Source organism: Canis lupus, chromosome 25, assembly GCF_011100685.1.
Source record: "Canis lupus familiaris isolate Mischka breed German Shepherd chromosome 25, alternate assembly UU_Cfam_GSD_1.0, whole genome shotgun sequence".
NCBI classification, from domain to species: Eukaryota; Metazoa; Chordata; class Mammalia; order Carnivora; family Canidae; genus Canis; species Canis lupus.
In genome coordinates, this window is record NC_049246.1 from 2,156,675 (window position 1) to 2,173,553 (window position 16,879).

At 40.7% G+C, this 16,879-nt stretch overlaps 1 protein-coding gene across 1 annotated transcript in view; it reads right to left on the reverse strand.

Moving 5' to 3' along the window:
- Nucleotides 1-2,640: 2,640 nt before the first annotated feature.
- FREM2 (FRAS1 related extracellular matrix 2) overlaps nt 2,641-16,879 on the reverse strand; it is a 166,105-nt gene continuing 151,866 nt past the window's right edge. The window contains 7 exon segments of the mRNA XM_038573169.1: nt 2,641-9,230; nt 10,778-10,924; nt 11,132-11,319; nt 12,106-12,232; nt 12,979-13,113; nt 13,214-13,341; nt 15,387-15,491. Of these exon segments, the coding sequence (XP_038429097.1) occupies nt 8,718-9,230; nt 10,778-10,924; nt 11,132-11,319; nt 12,106-12,232; nt 12,979-13,113; nt 13,214-13,341; nt 15,387-15,491 (1,343 nt within the window). The 3' untranslated portion in view covers nt 2,641-8,717.

Here is a 16,879-nt window from a genome sequence, read left to right on the forward strand (position 1 = left end):
TCAGGGCTCTCTTGGAAGGGAGGAGAGCTGGAAGGGAGGGCAGGACCAGGGCCGACTAGGGGGAGGGGTAGTTAGAGGGGGATGACTGGGGGAGTGGGGGTGGAGGAAATAGCAGACAACCTCTCAAAGAGAGGGAAGCATCCAATCTTTTCAGGTGCAGACCTGGATCATAGTAATCCCCAAGAAGATCTTTTTCTTTTAAGATTTTATTTATTTATTCATCAGAGACACTGAGAGAGGCAGAGACACAGGCAGAGGGAGAAGCAGGCTCCCTGCGGGGAACCTGATGCAGGACTCAATCCCAGGACCCGGGAATCACACCCTGAGCCAAAGGCAGACACTCAACTGCTGAGCCACCCAGGCGTCCCCAACTATCTTCTTTATCTGTCTCACACTCTGGGCCACTATCTATCTGCCCAGTCCCCCAAGGACCAGGTACCAGACAACTAGGGACAGCCCTATGCCCCAGACCCCACTGAAATTACTCGAATTGGTTAATCCCCAATCTGTTTATCCTGCTGTGGCTGTTTCTGCCCATGGAAACTAGTGCTTTTGCCCACATTTTCTCTTGTTCCCTCTACCTCAGGACTGACGCTGTGTGCTTCCCTGTGTGTGGCCCCTTGGTGTAATGTGCCAGCTCCCTTTGGGATCTGTGGGTATAACAAACGTTCTTTTCAATGGCGATTGTTTCTTGATCTGTTGGCTTTGTCATATCTGAATAATAATAAAACTTAACTTTAAAAACACCGAATCATGAGCCTGGGGTTCTCATCCCCATAGAGAAAGTACTTTCTCTAATTTATCTACACAGAACAGACACCTGTTGTTGTTTTCTTAAAGATTTATTTGTTTGTTTAAGAAAGATGGAGAGAGAGAGAGGGAGGGAGAAAGAGAATGAGGGGAGGGATAGAGGTAGAGGGAGAGAGAGAGAATCTCCAGCAGATTCCATGCTGAGGGAGAAGCCTAATGCGGATCTTGGTCTCATGATCCTGAGATCACGGCCTGAGTCGAAAACAAGAGTCAGATCCCCAACCGACTGAGCCACCCAGGCACCGCAGAGCGGACACCTGTTTTACCATGCATAAAGTGACTCTGAACATAATATACTCTACGTGGGTCATACCCACAGAAAATCGTATGTCTGTAAACTACAAACAAAACTTCTTTGATTCAGGCCCCTGCTTTGGAGGCCTTCTCTGAAGACACTTGGGAATCGCCAATGCCTCTTAACTTAGTGGTGTCTTTAGAATTCAAGCCAAGTGGTGGTGTTCGTGTGCAGGGGGCAGTGGGGCTTCTGTCCTCATCGGAAGGGGCAGAATGTGTCAGGCCACAGCCACTGTATTTTATTTATTTATGAGAGACACAGAGAGAGGCAGAGACACAGGCATGTGTTGTAATGCAGCGTATGTGTTTCAGGTTCATTATCTTCTGAATGGTTTCACCTCTGAGGAAATCCCGGGGAATATTTTTACCTCTTTTTGCATACACCCTTCTCCAGATGTTCTCCCCCTGGTGGGTACCCTGCCTCAACTTCCTTTGAAGATAATCTGTGCCCAATAACCTTCTCTACCACCTTTAACCACTTTGCAATCAGTCACACTTAAATTTCGAGGATGAGATCTTAGCATCTTGAAATGCCTTTCAGTCTGCTGGGAGTAGGATTTTCAAAACTTGCTACCAATCTTCCTCCGTGGCAGCTTACTGGCATAGCTGTTGGGTAGGGGGGAATCAGTATTGTGTGGGCTCAGATTAGCCTAACTCTGTCTGCTCCTCCTAGTCAGGTCTACCTTCACTCATTCTGGCTTGGAGAATTTTTCCTTAAAGTGGGTGCCTCTGGGGTGATTGTGAATTTATGGCATGGAGATTTTATCTCCCAGTCAATATCCAGGTGTGGCTGGATCATGAATCTACCCTTCCTTGGTCCCCTGCCCTAACTTCCTGAAGGCGAGGCTTTCTCCTTAGTAGCTGGGAAATTTCCCAGCACACACGCTTTTTCCTTTTCTTCTATAGTGAAGATGGACTGATCTTCTCATTTCTGTGGCTGATCACAGCGTTTCTGCTACAACTGGCCACTTCTTCCCCCAGTGCTCCACTCCTTTTCTTGAGATTATCCTTCAGTAGCTCTAAAAGAGGCTGTCCTTGCATTTCCTTCTGGTATTAAATAGTTGTGGCCACCTATTAAAAATCTGACAATATAAGAAGTCAAATGATAACTCCTTTGTGTAAGTCCCCCAGCAATGGATCTAATTAGTTGATTCTTCCTCATTTGTGCAGCCTGGCAGGGTTTCATACCTGTAGTAAGGCCTAGACACTCTGCTCCCCGGGACAAAGTTACTCACCCAAATATGTAGTTTCTTCTAAGTATACTTTGCCCCTGACAGGCCTCCAGCTGTGTCTACACCTGTTACCACTGGTGAGTAAGCACTGAGATGCTGCAGGTAGATCCTGATGAGGGGCGGCAATATTTGGTCCACCAGCATCAGAGAGGCACTGGGAGCACAGGTCCCATCCTGGAAGCCTGAAGGAGCTTTATGCTTCAGACCCAGAGCAGAAATAACTGGCATGCATGGCAGACTACACGAATTCTTGGATTTTAGTGTAAACAAAATTTACAGAACGAACCACAATCCCTTGACCATGTTAACACATTTATATTTACATGGGCTTTATTTATATTAAACATGTGATATATTTCGAGAAAACAGTTGTAGTTAGGAAACACAAGTGGTAGCAAGAATTATTTTAGACACGGAGGGAAGACTGAATGCCTCCAAATTATTTGCATAATTGGCTTCTCAGGGATAAGCTTCAATAGCCAGCAAAAATGAAGTACCCTAGCAAATAAACAACAACAACAAAAAAAAACCTAGACCCTGTTAGTTTTTGCAGAATTCCCATGGGAAAATCACGAAGGCTATTAAGCTCTGAAAATAATTCCATCACACACAGATATGTCACTCAGTGGCTAGATAAATATAAATTTACTGAGTGTTTTGGAGGGCTTTTGGAGGAAGCAGGCACTTAATGCAATTATAAAACACACAACTCCTTGTACAGGCTGAAGTTTTCTTTTAGAGACAAATGGGCTTAAATAATACCTTGCCAAAAACTTGAATTCCTAAAACCACAGAAAGAGACCCAGCTTTGTCCTTGTAATGTGTCTTTTTGTAATGTGCTCCATTTTGGGCCTTACAGAAATGATTTTTTATTCTTACCAGTAATTGCTTTTCTAAGATTTTTCAGTGATTTGTATTGTAACGCTCTTTATTACTAATGTTAGCTTTTAAAAACCCACATTTCTCTCTTTTCTTTCTTCTTTTCAAAGTCACAGTACTGATGATTTTTATGTGAAGGGACGATCCAAACATTGGGAAAATAAATATCTGTAGTAGAAATTCACTTAGAATTTTCAAGGAATCGTGTGATCAGTGTAGGCAACATTTGGCTAATAGTGAAAGGAACACTGTGCATTTAATAATTACAATTGAAAACACTTCAATGCTGTTAACATTTTAATAGTTTTTTCGTTTTGCCATTTATTTCATCACAAAGTATTCAATCATACAAAACAACTTCATATACGTGATCTCTGGCCTTTTATTTTTACTCAATTAAACCCTTAAAGGGATTGTGTGTGTGTGTGTGTGTGTGTGTGTCTTAAATGTCAGTGTTGAAACTACTGAGAGAAAATCAAAGCACAGATCATCATTACATTATTCAATATGATGCTTTTGATCTTTTGAAGGGAGCTCTTCTTTCTATCATCCAAAAGCCTTAACATTTTATAAAGAAGGGACACTGCACAAATGCTAGGTTTACTTACTAGCTTTCAGATGAATAAGAATGCTAATTATATAGTGGAAATGGCAATGGTTTCAAAACTAAAAGGGAAGCGTTACTGGAAGAATGTAAATCTCAGAGGAAGAAAAAAACCTAGTCAATGAAAGAAAGGAACCAAGTAAGGAAGAAAGGAAGGAAGGAAAATAGAGATGTCATAGCTACAGCAGGGTTTGGTTTTGGTTTTGTTTTTTTCTTCTGGATGTTGTTTTTAATAAAACAATACTGAAAAAAGAAGCATACACAAACAGATATAATGGAAAAGGTAAAACATGTACTTGAAAGATAGGAAAGAAAGCAAAATTGTTTAAAAGTCTGTGAATTTAATATTCTGGTCTGTTTTCCCAACAAAATTAAAATTGGAGGGAGGCTCACATTAGTATAGTTTGTTTCATCAACTTTAGTTCAACAGAGAACCAGTTTTCTTTATTTAAAAGGTTTCTGTATGATCTTTCCAGTGAAAACTGTAGAAAAATATCATGCACTTCTATTTTAAAATCTTATTAAAATCAAAATAACTATCAAAGTTTAGTCTTTCATTCTTAACATCAAAGGATATGGCAACAAGAAGAAATAGTGAAGGAAACTTTGAACCTATGGATAATATTTTCTGAAAATTTTTATGTCATTACTAGGCAACACTGGAATCAATTCTAGGAAAACTCTTATTAAAGAAACGTAGTAATCTTTGAACTAATGTCAAAGAAAAATCCCACGATAGTGTGTTTACACAAATGACCACTCTGTTGACCTTCTTCAAAATCTCCATATGAACCCTTTCAGTTAAACCTGTATGTAGGGTCATCTTTTTCTAGAAATGAGATCTTTGGTTGTTTTTATACACACATGTGCCTGTGTGTGTGTGTGTGTGTGTGTGTGTGTGTGTGCGTGTGCGACCGCGCGCCAGATAATAGTAGTATTTATAGTTCTCTGCCAAAGTACTCATTTCTAAGCCATGGGAGTTGGTCTGATTGAACATTTAAGTCCTATTCATCATTTGCCCTACAGTTAGTAAAAACACCTGTTTTCTTCCTTTTGTTATTACTTTCATGCCTAGAAGAAATGAGTCTCAAAGAATCATAGTTCCCTTGTTTTTCAAATGAATACCATTATGTAAATTTCAATTTTGCAAAACACTTGGATCTTTAAAGATTTTTTTTCTTTTTTCCTTTTAAAGGACTAACTTGGTCTCTAAGTCAAAAATAAATATTTTCAAAATCGGAGCAGAAATCCCATTTCCAACTTTAAAAATCTAAATGTCATTAGATTTTTGCTCATCAATTCTGCTATTATTGTTACTTTACTGTTTCTCAATCTAGGACTATTTTAACCCTTAGCACTGATTTGTATGAGGAAAGTCTCTGTGATTTTCATACAAGTCTATTTCCATTTTTAAAGTCGACCCTGGGGTTGGTACCCTGGAAAAGACTTAGAGGTATGATGACTTAATAAAGAAGTTGTTTGAGGCTTACAGAACTAAATCCCTTCATATTGAGCCTAGAGTTGGTCCTTCATATAACAAATGCTATGCAGTAGCGTGGTAGAGGAATTCTAGTTGACAGTGTGGATGCTCGCGGGAGAATGCACTTCAGGAGGCGTTGGGGATGTTAATGGACGGGAACAAGAATTGATGTGCCATATCCTATTCTTGGAATAAAGTGGGCCTGTCCTCCATTAAGAGGAAAAGAATATGCAGGGCTACCCACATCCCTGTAATGGATTCTCTCTGTGTAGATTTGTGAAGGGCAATTCCATTAAGTTATTGATCTGAAATATTTTGCATTACAACTATGATCAGAATGATCCATAGCATCTGGGGTTCTTTTAGATGAAAAACAGCAGACTCCACTGTCGGTGCTCTGGAGAGATTTTTAAGTTGTGGTTCACAAACATGCCTGACTTGTTCTTGGTCCAGGGGAAAACGCAATGCAAATCTTGATTCCTGTAGTCTAAAGGAAGAACTACATTTGATTATAACCTGCCAGAAGACCAGGGAGGATATCTTGGCTTCTGTTTAATCTCTCCAAGTGGCTAATCCTAGGTGAGCATTTAGTAAGTGTTAACAGAGAGAATGAATTGTAATAAATAAAACCATCATTACAACGTAATGATGTATTGTAAAGCTTATAGTTCACGTGCTAGGAGAGCTCCTAAGGCTTCATATATATTTTTGTGCTTGGGGTTTCCTATGCAGTACAATTTCAATTATATAGTTTAAATTAAGGTCAGAAGCTACTGAGTATCTAAGGAGTGATTATAGCTTACATCCTGTTGTCTATAGGAAGTTATTTTATGTAATTGTTTTGATAATACCAGCATAATTCTCTAAAAACAAAATACTGGAAAAAGGGTCTGTTTTATTGAACAATAAAGCATTTTTGCCTGATTCTCTTTTCCACTAGAAACGGTATTTTTATGATTAATGTATATAAAATCACACATTAAGTAAATAGATATAAAGAAAATGATGCCGAAATCTAAGCATTTTATACTCAAGAAAGCTGTATCTGCCTATTTCCCACAGACCACAGACTGTTTTCAAGGGGAGGAAGGAAAGGAAGAAGAGAGAAAGGAGAGAAAGAGAAGGAATAGGCAGAGAGGAAGAAACTTTTCTTTGTTAAGTAAAGATAGACAGGTCCTGTATTTTGTAAGCCCTCCAATTCATATATGGCAGTCTCATTAGAAAAACTAATTGTATTGTGAAATCTGATATCAAACCAGTGTGGCCCAAAGGCTCAAAACAGACTTGTGGTGATGTTGCTTCAGTGATTAGTATATTCAGTGATAGAGTGGCTCACGATTGCACGAGAGTCAGGCTCTGAAGCAGCCTACTGCTTCCCAGCTACTAAAGGAACACAAAGTCGACTGAGAGGACTTGCTCTACCAGTCTTAGTGAATTGAACCCAGTGCTAAGCCGTGAAAAGGCTTTTCGAAGCTTTTGAACGCTATTTGAAGCTGTTTAACTCATGCTCATTCCTATACAAGTTATGAGGTGACTAAAGTAGCTAAGCATGTACCAGAAGGCAAAGCAAAAGAAAAGGGGATAATTATGGAAGCATTCATGTTTATTCGACAAATGAACTCCTGGGCTATACAGTCCCTTTGGGGGACTTTTGAGTTATAGGTGGTATCTATAAATCCCCAATGGAAGGAGACTCTAGTCTACCATATTCTTTGAAAGACTTTGAATGTGAAGTGCAGAGCTGCCCAAAAGAAGAGAGGTATTAGATACTTCTCATCCGTCTCTCAGCACCAGTGTAGATTCCTTTTTTCAGTAAAGAGATGGATGGGGCTCACGGACACCAGATAAGATCCATCCCACGAGGATGTCCAGTGTGGCCAGGCTATGGAAGCAAGTGAAGAGATTCTAGGCAACACTGGAGGATTGGTTAGCCCCTAGGTACAGTTCTTTTTCTCCTGACTTTATTTTTGCTTGAAATACATTTACTAGCTTTTGGAAGATTGGTCATTGGACAGCTGACATTTTCCTTCCCTTTCCAACTGAAATTTTTGCCATTTGGTGAGAGTACATTTTTTTTTTCAGAAAGGCGATGGGAGCCTTGCCAAGCAAGCTCACTATGTTTCTTGGTTTTTAACACCGTAAGCAGTGTTACACATTATATTTCCAGATACCGAGAGGGACCTTGCAGTACCAGCTCACTGAACTGGAGATGTCAGAGAATGCTGCTCTCCTCCCAGATCAAAGAAGATGGCATCTCCAAGGCCATCTCTGGAATGACAGTTGCAAAGATTCCCATTTTTAGACCAGATGTTGATTAGAAAGTTAATAAAATGTCCTGTGGCCAATGTAAGTTCTGGACATGGTTGTGTGATTATACCACTCTGAGGGTTAGCTTCATGTATCATCTGTCAGAATGTCTTTTATTCAATAAAGTATGTAGAAGAGGCATTTGGTCAAACATATTATATTAATAAATACCACTTTCTCCCTCCACCACCCGTAATGAGATTTCTCATTATCATTTATGGGTTCAATACTGCAAATATCTAGGCTCAGTTCTTAGAGAACATTGTCTTATAAATGTGAATCTAAGTCTATAGCATTTCTTCATCATCAAAACTCCACCAACCCTCTCACTTCCCACAAATGTTGAGCACCAATAAGGTATACTATATCATGCAAGAGCTTGACTACAGGAGAGTCTTTCTTTGACAATCTCTTCCAGCCTTAACATATTCTTTGGTTTTAAGTTAAATAAGCAAATAAAACAAGGAGGCTCTGACGAGGATGAAAAACAATTCAAATCCAAGCTAGTGAGTTACTTCCCCTCTATCTTTCCTTCCATTCCCTTCCACGTAGTATAAAAGCTGAATTATGGGTTGAGCCACCCCTGGTCATAATTCTATGCTGTTTTCGCCCATGAGAAAACTTGTCCTAATAAATGGTGTGTTTATTATTCTTGCAGACTACTCATTAATACCTTTCTAGGAAGAAACTGTTATACAATGAATAAACAATGTGGTAATTGCACCTTTAAGATTCGTACTCATATAGCAACAATAGACTTATCTTAAACTTCTGAGAGAGTCTGCAGCACCTTTGAGTAGATTTGTCTCCACTGTGTAGAGAAAATGTCTAAAATGAGAAGTCCATTCCTGGCAGTCCATCTATGGCTCTGTGTCCCTGTGTCTGCCACCTTCTGGGCCAGAGGAAAGCTGTGGTCTGTGGTCTGCATTTGTTTCTTTGATGCATGAAAGAGTAGACACAATTCAAATCCAAGGTTATTCATCAGTACAGTCAGGTCTTCTGAGTAGCTTTGAAACGGAAGCCCCCAGTTCTCTGCTGTTTCCAGAAGCATTTGGGTTTCTACTGTTTTTCTGAGGCACTTGGGGAGGAGGCTGAGTACCACCTGTGGTCATCAAACCTCTGAGCTGTCACAGTGGTGGCTCTGCGGAGGCATCATGGGCTTGCTGCTGCCTGAGCACTTTAGAGCATCCTTTCTCCTGGCGCCCTTCTTGCTCTTGCACATCATCACTGTGATGGCAGCAAGGCAGAGGGTTAGCAATCCCACCGCGATGCCGCCAACGACTGTGACCAGGCTGACCTCAGAGCTGGGACGGTTGAGCTCCCGGGGGAGGACGCCGTCAGGAGGAACTCGGCCTTGGGGGATCAGCTTCCGGCTGCTGCGGTCCAGGGCAATGTGCTGGATGTTTGTTCCCCGGTTGTTCTCAGCACCTATTTGCCAGGCCAGTGGGGGTGAGCTCCTGATCTCCCTCTTCTTCCGGCCCTTGCTAGTTGCCTGGGGCTTCCCTGGTCTCACTAAGGAGTGGTGCTGGTGCTCAGTGCTTCTTTTGCCAATGCCTCGATTGGCGTTGTCTTTTGATCTTACTGTGTAGACCGTGTGTATGTACCATTCTCGGCCCAGAGCGACCTAGAAAACACAACTCTATTTGTTAGAAAATTAAGTATCATGCCAACCTCATTCATGACTACTGCAAGAGAAACGAATGGCAGAGACCATAACATAATTTATTCAGTCTACAGAATTGATATACTTAATGTTTCTGCATGTGTAGTATGTGCAAGGCTTTGTGTAAAGCACTCTGAAATATTTTACGTGGCTCTTGAGGAAGTGTGTGCCAGTAAATACTTGAAATCTGTGACTTGTAGCCATTGAATGTCAGCACTGTAAAGAACTTTAAATATCACCCGGTTTGGGGTGCCTGAGTGGCTCAGTGGTTGTCTGTCTTCAGCTCAGGTTGTGATCCTAGGGTCCTGGGATCAAGTCCCACAACGGGCTCCCCACAGGGAGCCTGCTTCTCCCTCTGTCTATGTCACTACCTCTCTCTCTGTGTCTCTCATAAATAAATGAACAAAATCATAAATAAATAAATAAATAAATAAATAAATAAATAAATAAACAAACAAACAATCACAGGGCTTAACTTATTAATCTAAAAATGGGTAAATAAGAATGTCTAGCAGTTAACTAACTTGCCAATATCACTCAACTAAGTTAGTGGTATCGCTTCTCGGCCTTTTGGTTAAGATCAAGTGAACTAAGTTAGTGGCAGAGGAAGGACTAGAACTCAAAACTCCTGACCCATGGACTCTCTCCCAGTATATCTGGCTGCATATTTACACATAAGAGGAGGTCAGTTTTTCTGCTTTTTCAGGGCCTGTGAAAAGAAGGGATTGTCTGATGGCTCTCTGAAGCCGTCAGGATTTAGAAGGGGTCTAATGCATTCAGAGTTAACAGTGAAAACAATTTTCAAAAGTTATTCAAAATAACAAATATACTTCCTTAAGATTCTTTCTGTAGTTTGAATAAAGATAACATGTTTGGCAGCCATCCGCCTGCCTGGACAATTTTCAGTAAATTTCCTAAAAGGTGTACTTGCTTCCCCATTCACAATGGGAACACATCTCGCAATGTGTTTGTCCGGAACACAAACACATCTCGGAATGTATTTGTCTCATTTGCCCGCTCAGTCTTATGGTCACCTGTGCCTCTTTCTACTGTCTATTGCTGGGTTAGGATATTCTTAGTTTATAAAACTTTTGAGGGTGGGGATTTACGAGTTGTGCACACTGGTTTTTCTGAATCCAGCAGTTGATACAAGATCACTCTAAGATGATCATGACAAGTCAACAGGAAGGAACCTTTGGGAATAAGAAAAGCAGAATTTCCAAACATCGGACTTCGATTTACATTCTGGGCTGAATAAGGGTCTTCACTACACATAGACTTAAAATAATGCACTAATGAAAATAATAGCAGCTAGAGTTCAGAGAATGCTCACCCCACGCCTACTCTGGTATGGGGTGTGGTTTACCTACATTATCTTATTCGATGTTACTGTTACTTATGCAATATTACTATCACTGCCATTTAGTATAAGACACTTGGATCATCTCAACATTAAGTAATTTGCGTGTGTTCACAGAGCTGTTTTAAGTGGCTTACTACTGGCCCACCTGAAAGAGTGGCATGGAGTCGACTTTAAATCCATCAGATCCAGGCTGATTCACTAAGAGAATAGCTTCAGGATCATCCATTGCTAGTTTGGCATTAAACAGGACATTTCCAAAACTGATGGCTTGTGTCTCTGGTTGAGCTTTGTCCTTAAAGGAATAAGGAAAATGAGGAGTGCTGTAGATCATACCAACTTTTGCAAGTACAGAATGTTTTCTTTAGTTTTGTGCGAGTACAGATTACCTTAAAATGTCACCATTTACTTTCATTTGAAAAGACGCTATTGTTTTTGAGTATCAGACGCACATTTAACTTCGAGCATCTATCTTGTTCATTGTTTGGGTCAAAGCACTTACCACAATTTTAAATCTATATAAGAGTGAAGGAGAGTCGGCTAAGCAGCCATATTCTGCATTTGTGGGATTATATTTGGGAACATAGCCATCAGCTCCAGTGCACAAGAACACCTTCTCAATGCTGCAGTAAAAGGAGTCACCCAGATTCTGGACAGGATCTACCATGACACGACCATAGATTATATCACCTGAAACAGAGATGTGAAAATGTCACTTCTGTCCACGTGGCACTGCAAACAATTTGTGACAATAATGCCACTAGAGAGCACTCCCTTCTTTTCCTCCTCTGGCATCAAGTGTTGAAAGACCTTTAGGATCTCACTCACTCCCAGGCCTCAGATTCTGAGACCACTTTGGGGACCAGGCCACAAGTGACTGAAGATTTATTGACCCTTGAATGCTCGGTCAGTAGTGGAAATAATCTCAAGGCTTGGCCTATAATTTAATATTCATGATTGTACTGTGGTTAAAGTCAGCTTCATATAAATAAATAATTTATGCAGAATGTAGACTAATAAAGTCTATAAAAAAGAAAAGAGTGATAAAAAGCTGAGTTGGCTTTATTTGATTTTGAAAGAGAGCTTATGGAAATTCCCTAGTAGTCAATCATGTATTTCACAGCTATTACTATGTGTGTTAGGTGTTTTGCCAGGTGCCAGGAATGAGCCACTGGACCAGACAGATCTAACCCTTGCCCATGAGGCATTTACAATCTCAAATATCTGTAGTATTTGTTCCAAAAGTCACTTAAGTAAGGGAAATAGAGATTAACTTCCCCAGAAGAAAAAACATCCAGTCACATATATCCAATTTCAGTGGCCTTATGCTATCCTGGCCAAAGTGGTAAAGATCCAGTTATCTTCACAAAACCATCCCATCACGTTATAATTTCCCCTCTCAAACATGATCCCAATAAAGCAAAGAACAACAGATGCAGTGGCAAACAGCAGGTGTCGCATTTATGAAATGGATACCTTCTGTGAAGGCAACATCACTCTCTTGCCCAAATCCCATGGATCCGTCAGACAACCAGAGACTCTTCTTGGACAGGAGGTACATTTGGGTGTTCAAGCTAAACTCAGCCGCCACTGGATCACTGACCTAAAACCGAGTGTGAAAGTCCTTTGAGATGTTGTCAATTGTTCTGGGGGTGCACACAGACATTATTCACAGACACACACATTCGATGACATGTAGAACACTGAAGACTGCACTGCAATTGTCACATTCAAAAAGAAAAAACTAATGTAGGGAATTGTAACATGGGCTTTGAAATTCTTGAGAAAGTAAAACTGGCGAGTTGAAATTTTTTTACTCCGACTAAACAGCATTACTCCAGTTCTTTTCCATTGGTTTAACGGGGTTTGTAAGGGACTTGTACATGTCCTGGTCAGGCAAAAGCCAACACCTAAGATAAGTCCTTGGACACAAAGTGCCATCACATTTCTTTTAATCCATAATGGCAATTAGGCACTTTGAGATGGCATGAATGACAGGACATTTATTTCCTTGAAGATCAAGAACAAGACAAAGAAGGTACAGAAGAACTCTGGGGAGAGTCCTCAAATCTCCAAGGTGGCAAACTCCAGAAGGAGACAAGATCTTGGGAGAAAAAAAAATAACCCTTGTGTCCTCTTCAACTACGGATTTTATATCCTGGACCAACAACAAAGGGCAGTTCTTTCCTGCTTCCTTCTTCTCTTGCTTCCTTCCTATCTGCTTTCCTTTTTTCTCAGCATGCAAGAAGTCAAGTCACTATCTGAATTTTATTTATTTTTTTACTGATAAAAGTAAGCCACGACCTCTTAAAGCAAGATTTCACGGGAAGGTAACTCCAAGAGACGCACCTGCTGGAATCGTATGTCGAGGTCAAAGGTGATGGGCTCTCTGGGGCTGCAGGTGACTGGCAGGTGGTACTCCTGATGCGATGGAGCAGTGCAAGGTAGCAGTTTCACGGTGTAGGTCCCCGAATAGTCACGTACCTTCAAGGAGAAGGGAGAACATTCATTTTTCATGTAAGGATCTGAGATATGGTCAAAGGCAACAGAAAAGGAAAATTAAGTAAGAGCCTGAGTTACTTACTGCAAAGTCAGACACAAAGCTCCACTGCTGCACTGGCTGGTTATAGGTTGGTTCACTCCTGATGAGGCGCAAGGAGAAGGTCAGGCCCGGGTGATCAGCTGACATGATCATTGAGCTTGTAAAGGATGCTAGAAAATGCCAACAATAAGGTGTATAAAATAAATAAATACGGGGGATCCCTGGGTGGCGCAGCGGTTTGGCGCCTGCCTTTGGCCCAGGGCGCGATCCTGGAGACCCGGGATCGAGTCCCACATCGGGCTCCCAGTGCATGGAGCCTGCTTCTCCCTCTGCCTGTGTCTCTGCCTCTCTCTCTCTCTCTCTCTCTCTGTGACTATCATAAATAAATAAATAAATAAAATTTAAAAATAAATAAATAAATAAATAAATAAATACGGTAGAATGGTTGTAAGAGCGCATAAGAGTTTAGAGTTTTCCAAGTACCTTATCATATATCGTTTGCATTTATTCTTTTTTTTTTTTAAAGATTTTATTTATTTAATCATGAGAGACACACACACAGAGAGGCAGAGACACAGGCAGAGGGAGAAGCAGGCTCCATGCAGGGAGCCCGACATGGGACTCGATCCCAGGTCTCTAGGATCACTCCCTGGGCCGAAGGCAGGCACTCAACCACTGAGCCACCCAGGCATCCTGTTTGCATTTATTCTTAATACTAAGCCTTCAGAAACAGAGTGTTGGTGTAATTATCCCCATTTTGTTCCCAGAGAATACGGACTGAAGCTGATTATAGTGACTCTCCCAAGATCACACAGCTAGGATAGGATATGTGCCTTCTGATTCCTAATTCAGGGCTTTATCCACTCTATGATTCTGTCAAAAGGGAATTGTGTAGAAATGCTCAAAGAGTTCAGGGCTACTTTCCAGGGAGGCACAGCAGAGCCATAAAAGCTTATGTGAATGTATTTATTGTGTGCCAGAGCTATGAGTTGAGCTTTAATCTCTCAGCCTCCACATAGCTGGGCAAACCCAATTTCTGAGTGGAATCTAACTTTAATTAGATTGCCTGCAACGGTGTCTAAATAAGGATTCAGTTTGCCAGAAAGGTAGGCATGTGGGAGGGACCTGTAAAGACCAAGAAATCCTTTTCCAAGGCTGTCAATTAGAGTAAAGCAAAATGATTCTTGAGTCTGTATTGTCATTCAGTTTCAGAAAAATACAACGAAACCTCTTTCTCTTCTGATTTTTCAGCCCTATTCCCTCCTTTGTTTGGAGCTCAGAATCAGAAAAACGAAGGCCGTAGAAGACAGTGAGTGAACTATTTTTCCCCGTCCATCTGACAATAGTTGGCAAACGGGCAAAATATGCAAAACTAAGTTGGTGATATGGAGAGTCAAATAAAATATTTCTAATAAAATGTCCTTTATAGTCCAAAAAAAGCCTGGACATTGGACTTTAGTGGCTGCCTCCTTACTGGTATTCAAAGCTCAGTGTGCCACAGTTAGTAAAATGACATAGCCAATCTTTATTGAAGATAATTAGTTCACATGTCTGAAATTTAAGTGTTGCAGTGAAGTGCCACTTCCAGCTCTATTATAAAGGTTTCTCACAGTGTCTAGAAAAGAGTTATGAACAGAGAAGTCCTTGCTGAACAAATAACCTAACTTCAACTTTTTATACAATAAAATTGAAATAGAGGAGGAGATTATGGTTGCTAATGCTCTTTATCCAAGGAAAACTCCACTTGAACCAAATGCAGTAGAGTTTTCTTTTAAATTTGCTTTCATCATTTTGTATTTTCTCTCAAAGTCTACATCGATGACAATGGTTTTGTAGCTTCGGAAATGTAGCTGAGCAATCATCAAGCCCTCCTGTAGAGAAGTCACATTGACAGTTCATTTGAAATTAAAGGTTTCTTTTTTTGTCTTAAGATTTTATTTATTTATTCATAAGAGACACAGAGAGAAAGGCAGAGACACAGGCAGAGGGAGAAGCAGGCTCCATGCAGGGAGCCCGATGCGGGACTTGATCCTAGGACCCCGGGATCATGCCCTGAGCCAAAGGCAGATGCTCAACCACTGAGCCACCCAAGTACCCCAAAATGAAGGGTTTCAAAGCTCACTGGGAGGCATGTTGAAACACGCACACATGTGGATATGGAAAAATCTGTGTCCTGTTGTATAGGGAGTGGCTCCTGGTGGATAGCAGGGCTTACCGGGATGAGACAGCACAAACAATCCATGGAACTGAGCCTCTGTCTTGAAGTTCACAACCAAGCGCCCCTCTTCACCAATGCGCATGCTAGTCGGGTAGAGAGAACCTACATGGGGATAGTGCATAAGAATGGAAATACTGGTAACCAGGGACTCCTTATGTGCAGGATTTCTTCCAAGTTTGACTTCAGATATGTCTCATCTTTAAGTGTTCTAGCCAAAGGGTGTTATCCGAAGAATTCTGAGTGAGAAGTGAAGCAGACGTGTTCTGTTTCTTTGTTTTGCTTTGCTTTCTAACAAGAAAAGGTGTCAAGAAGGGAGGCAAAATAGAATCAGGTAACATGAGTGACATCAATATGAAATATACAGATTGATTACAGGAGTCCAAGATTTTTTTTCCCCTTTTAAAAGCTTTAGTCTACATAAATGAAGCCAGAAATTGAGACACAATAAAACTATCAAATTTTGAAGATTTGGGGACATGGAAGTGTGTCTCTGTTCTCCAGAAGTATTCCAAATTCTATAGGCTTAATAAAAACCCTGGAGCTTTCCCAAGACATCAGCCGTTTGACCAAAGTCAGTTCCAGATATAAGAAAGAAACATGAGCTCCTTATGTAGAACAGGAGAACCACAGCATGGATCCATGTTAAAGTTTCCTTAAATATACATTTTCTAAGGCAAGATAGGGAATTAAAACATTGAAATATAAAATAATCTGGAATAATCACCCAGGGTGATCATATTACCTTTCACATAGTTTCAGGGCAATTTTAATCTGTTTAATAGCAATTTTTTTGAGACTTTAGTTATTTAGTTGGAGAGAGAGAGAGAGAGAGCAAGCATGAGAGAGGCTGAGCAAGGGAAAGGCAGAAGGAGAGGGAAAAGGAGAGGCAGACAACCGCTGAGCAGGGAGCCCAATGCAGGGCTCAATCCCAAGACTACGAGTCATGATCTGAGCTGAAGGCAGATGCCTAACCAGCTGAGGCGTTTGGGTGCCCCTAAGACAGCAAATTTTGATGCAGTGTCACTAGTATCGTCTCTCTGGCTCCTAGAAAATAATGCAGACATGATGCTCAGATAGGCATGGAGCCAGAACAGTAGCAGGTGCCTGAAAAGAAACTGCACTCATTCTACAGATAGATAATTAGCTTTATGTTTCTGGACTTTGAATTATAATTCTGACACAGAGATTGAAACAAATTTTGGCAGATGATGATGGGCTCAGCAGTTAGTTGTACTTACACCACTCTTCCAAGATATTCAGCTAAAATATCACAGAATAATAGAATTTTAAAATAAAAAAAATTAGAAGCCTGGCCTACCTTTGAGAAGAATCTGAGTGCCACGAAGGTTAAGCAGTATATGTTTAAGATCACAAAGCTAGTTAGCTGTGCAAGCCAGAACTAGAATCCAGGATGTATCTCATTTTCAGAAACAAAATAGCACAAATTTTTCTCTTGGGTTCATTTCTTATTTTCAGTTGGAACTTCCTCT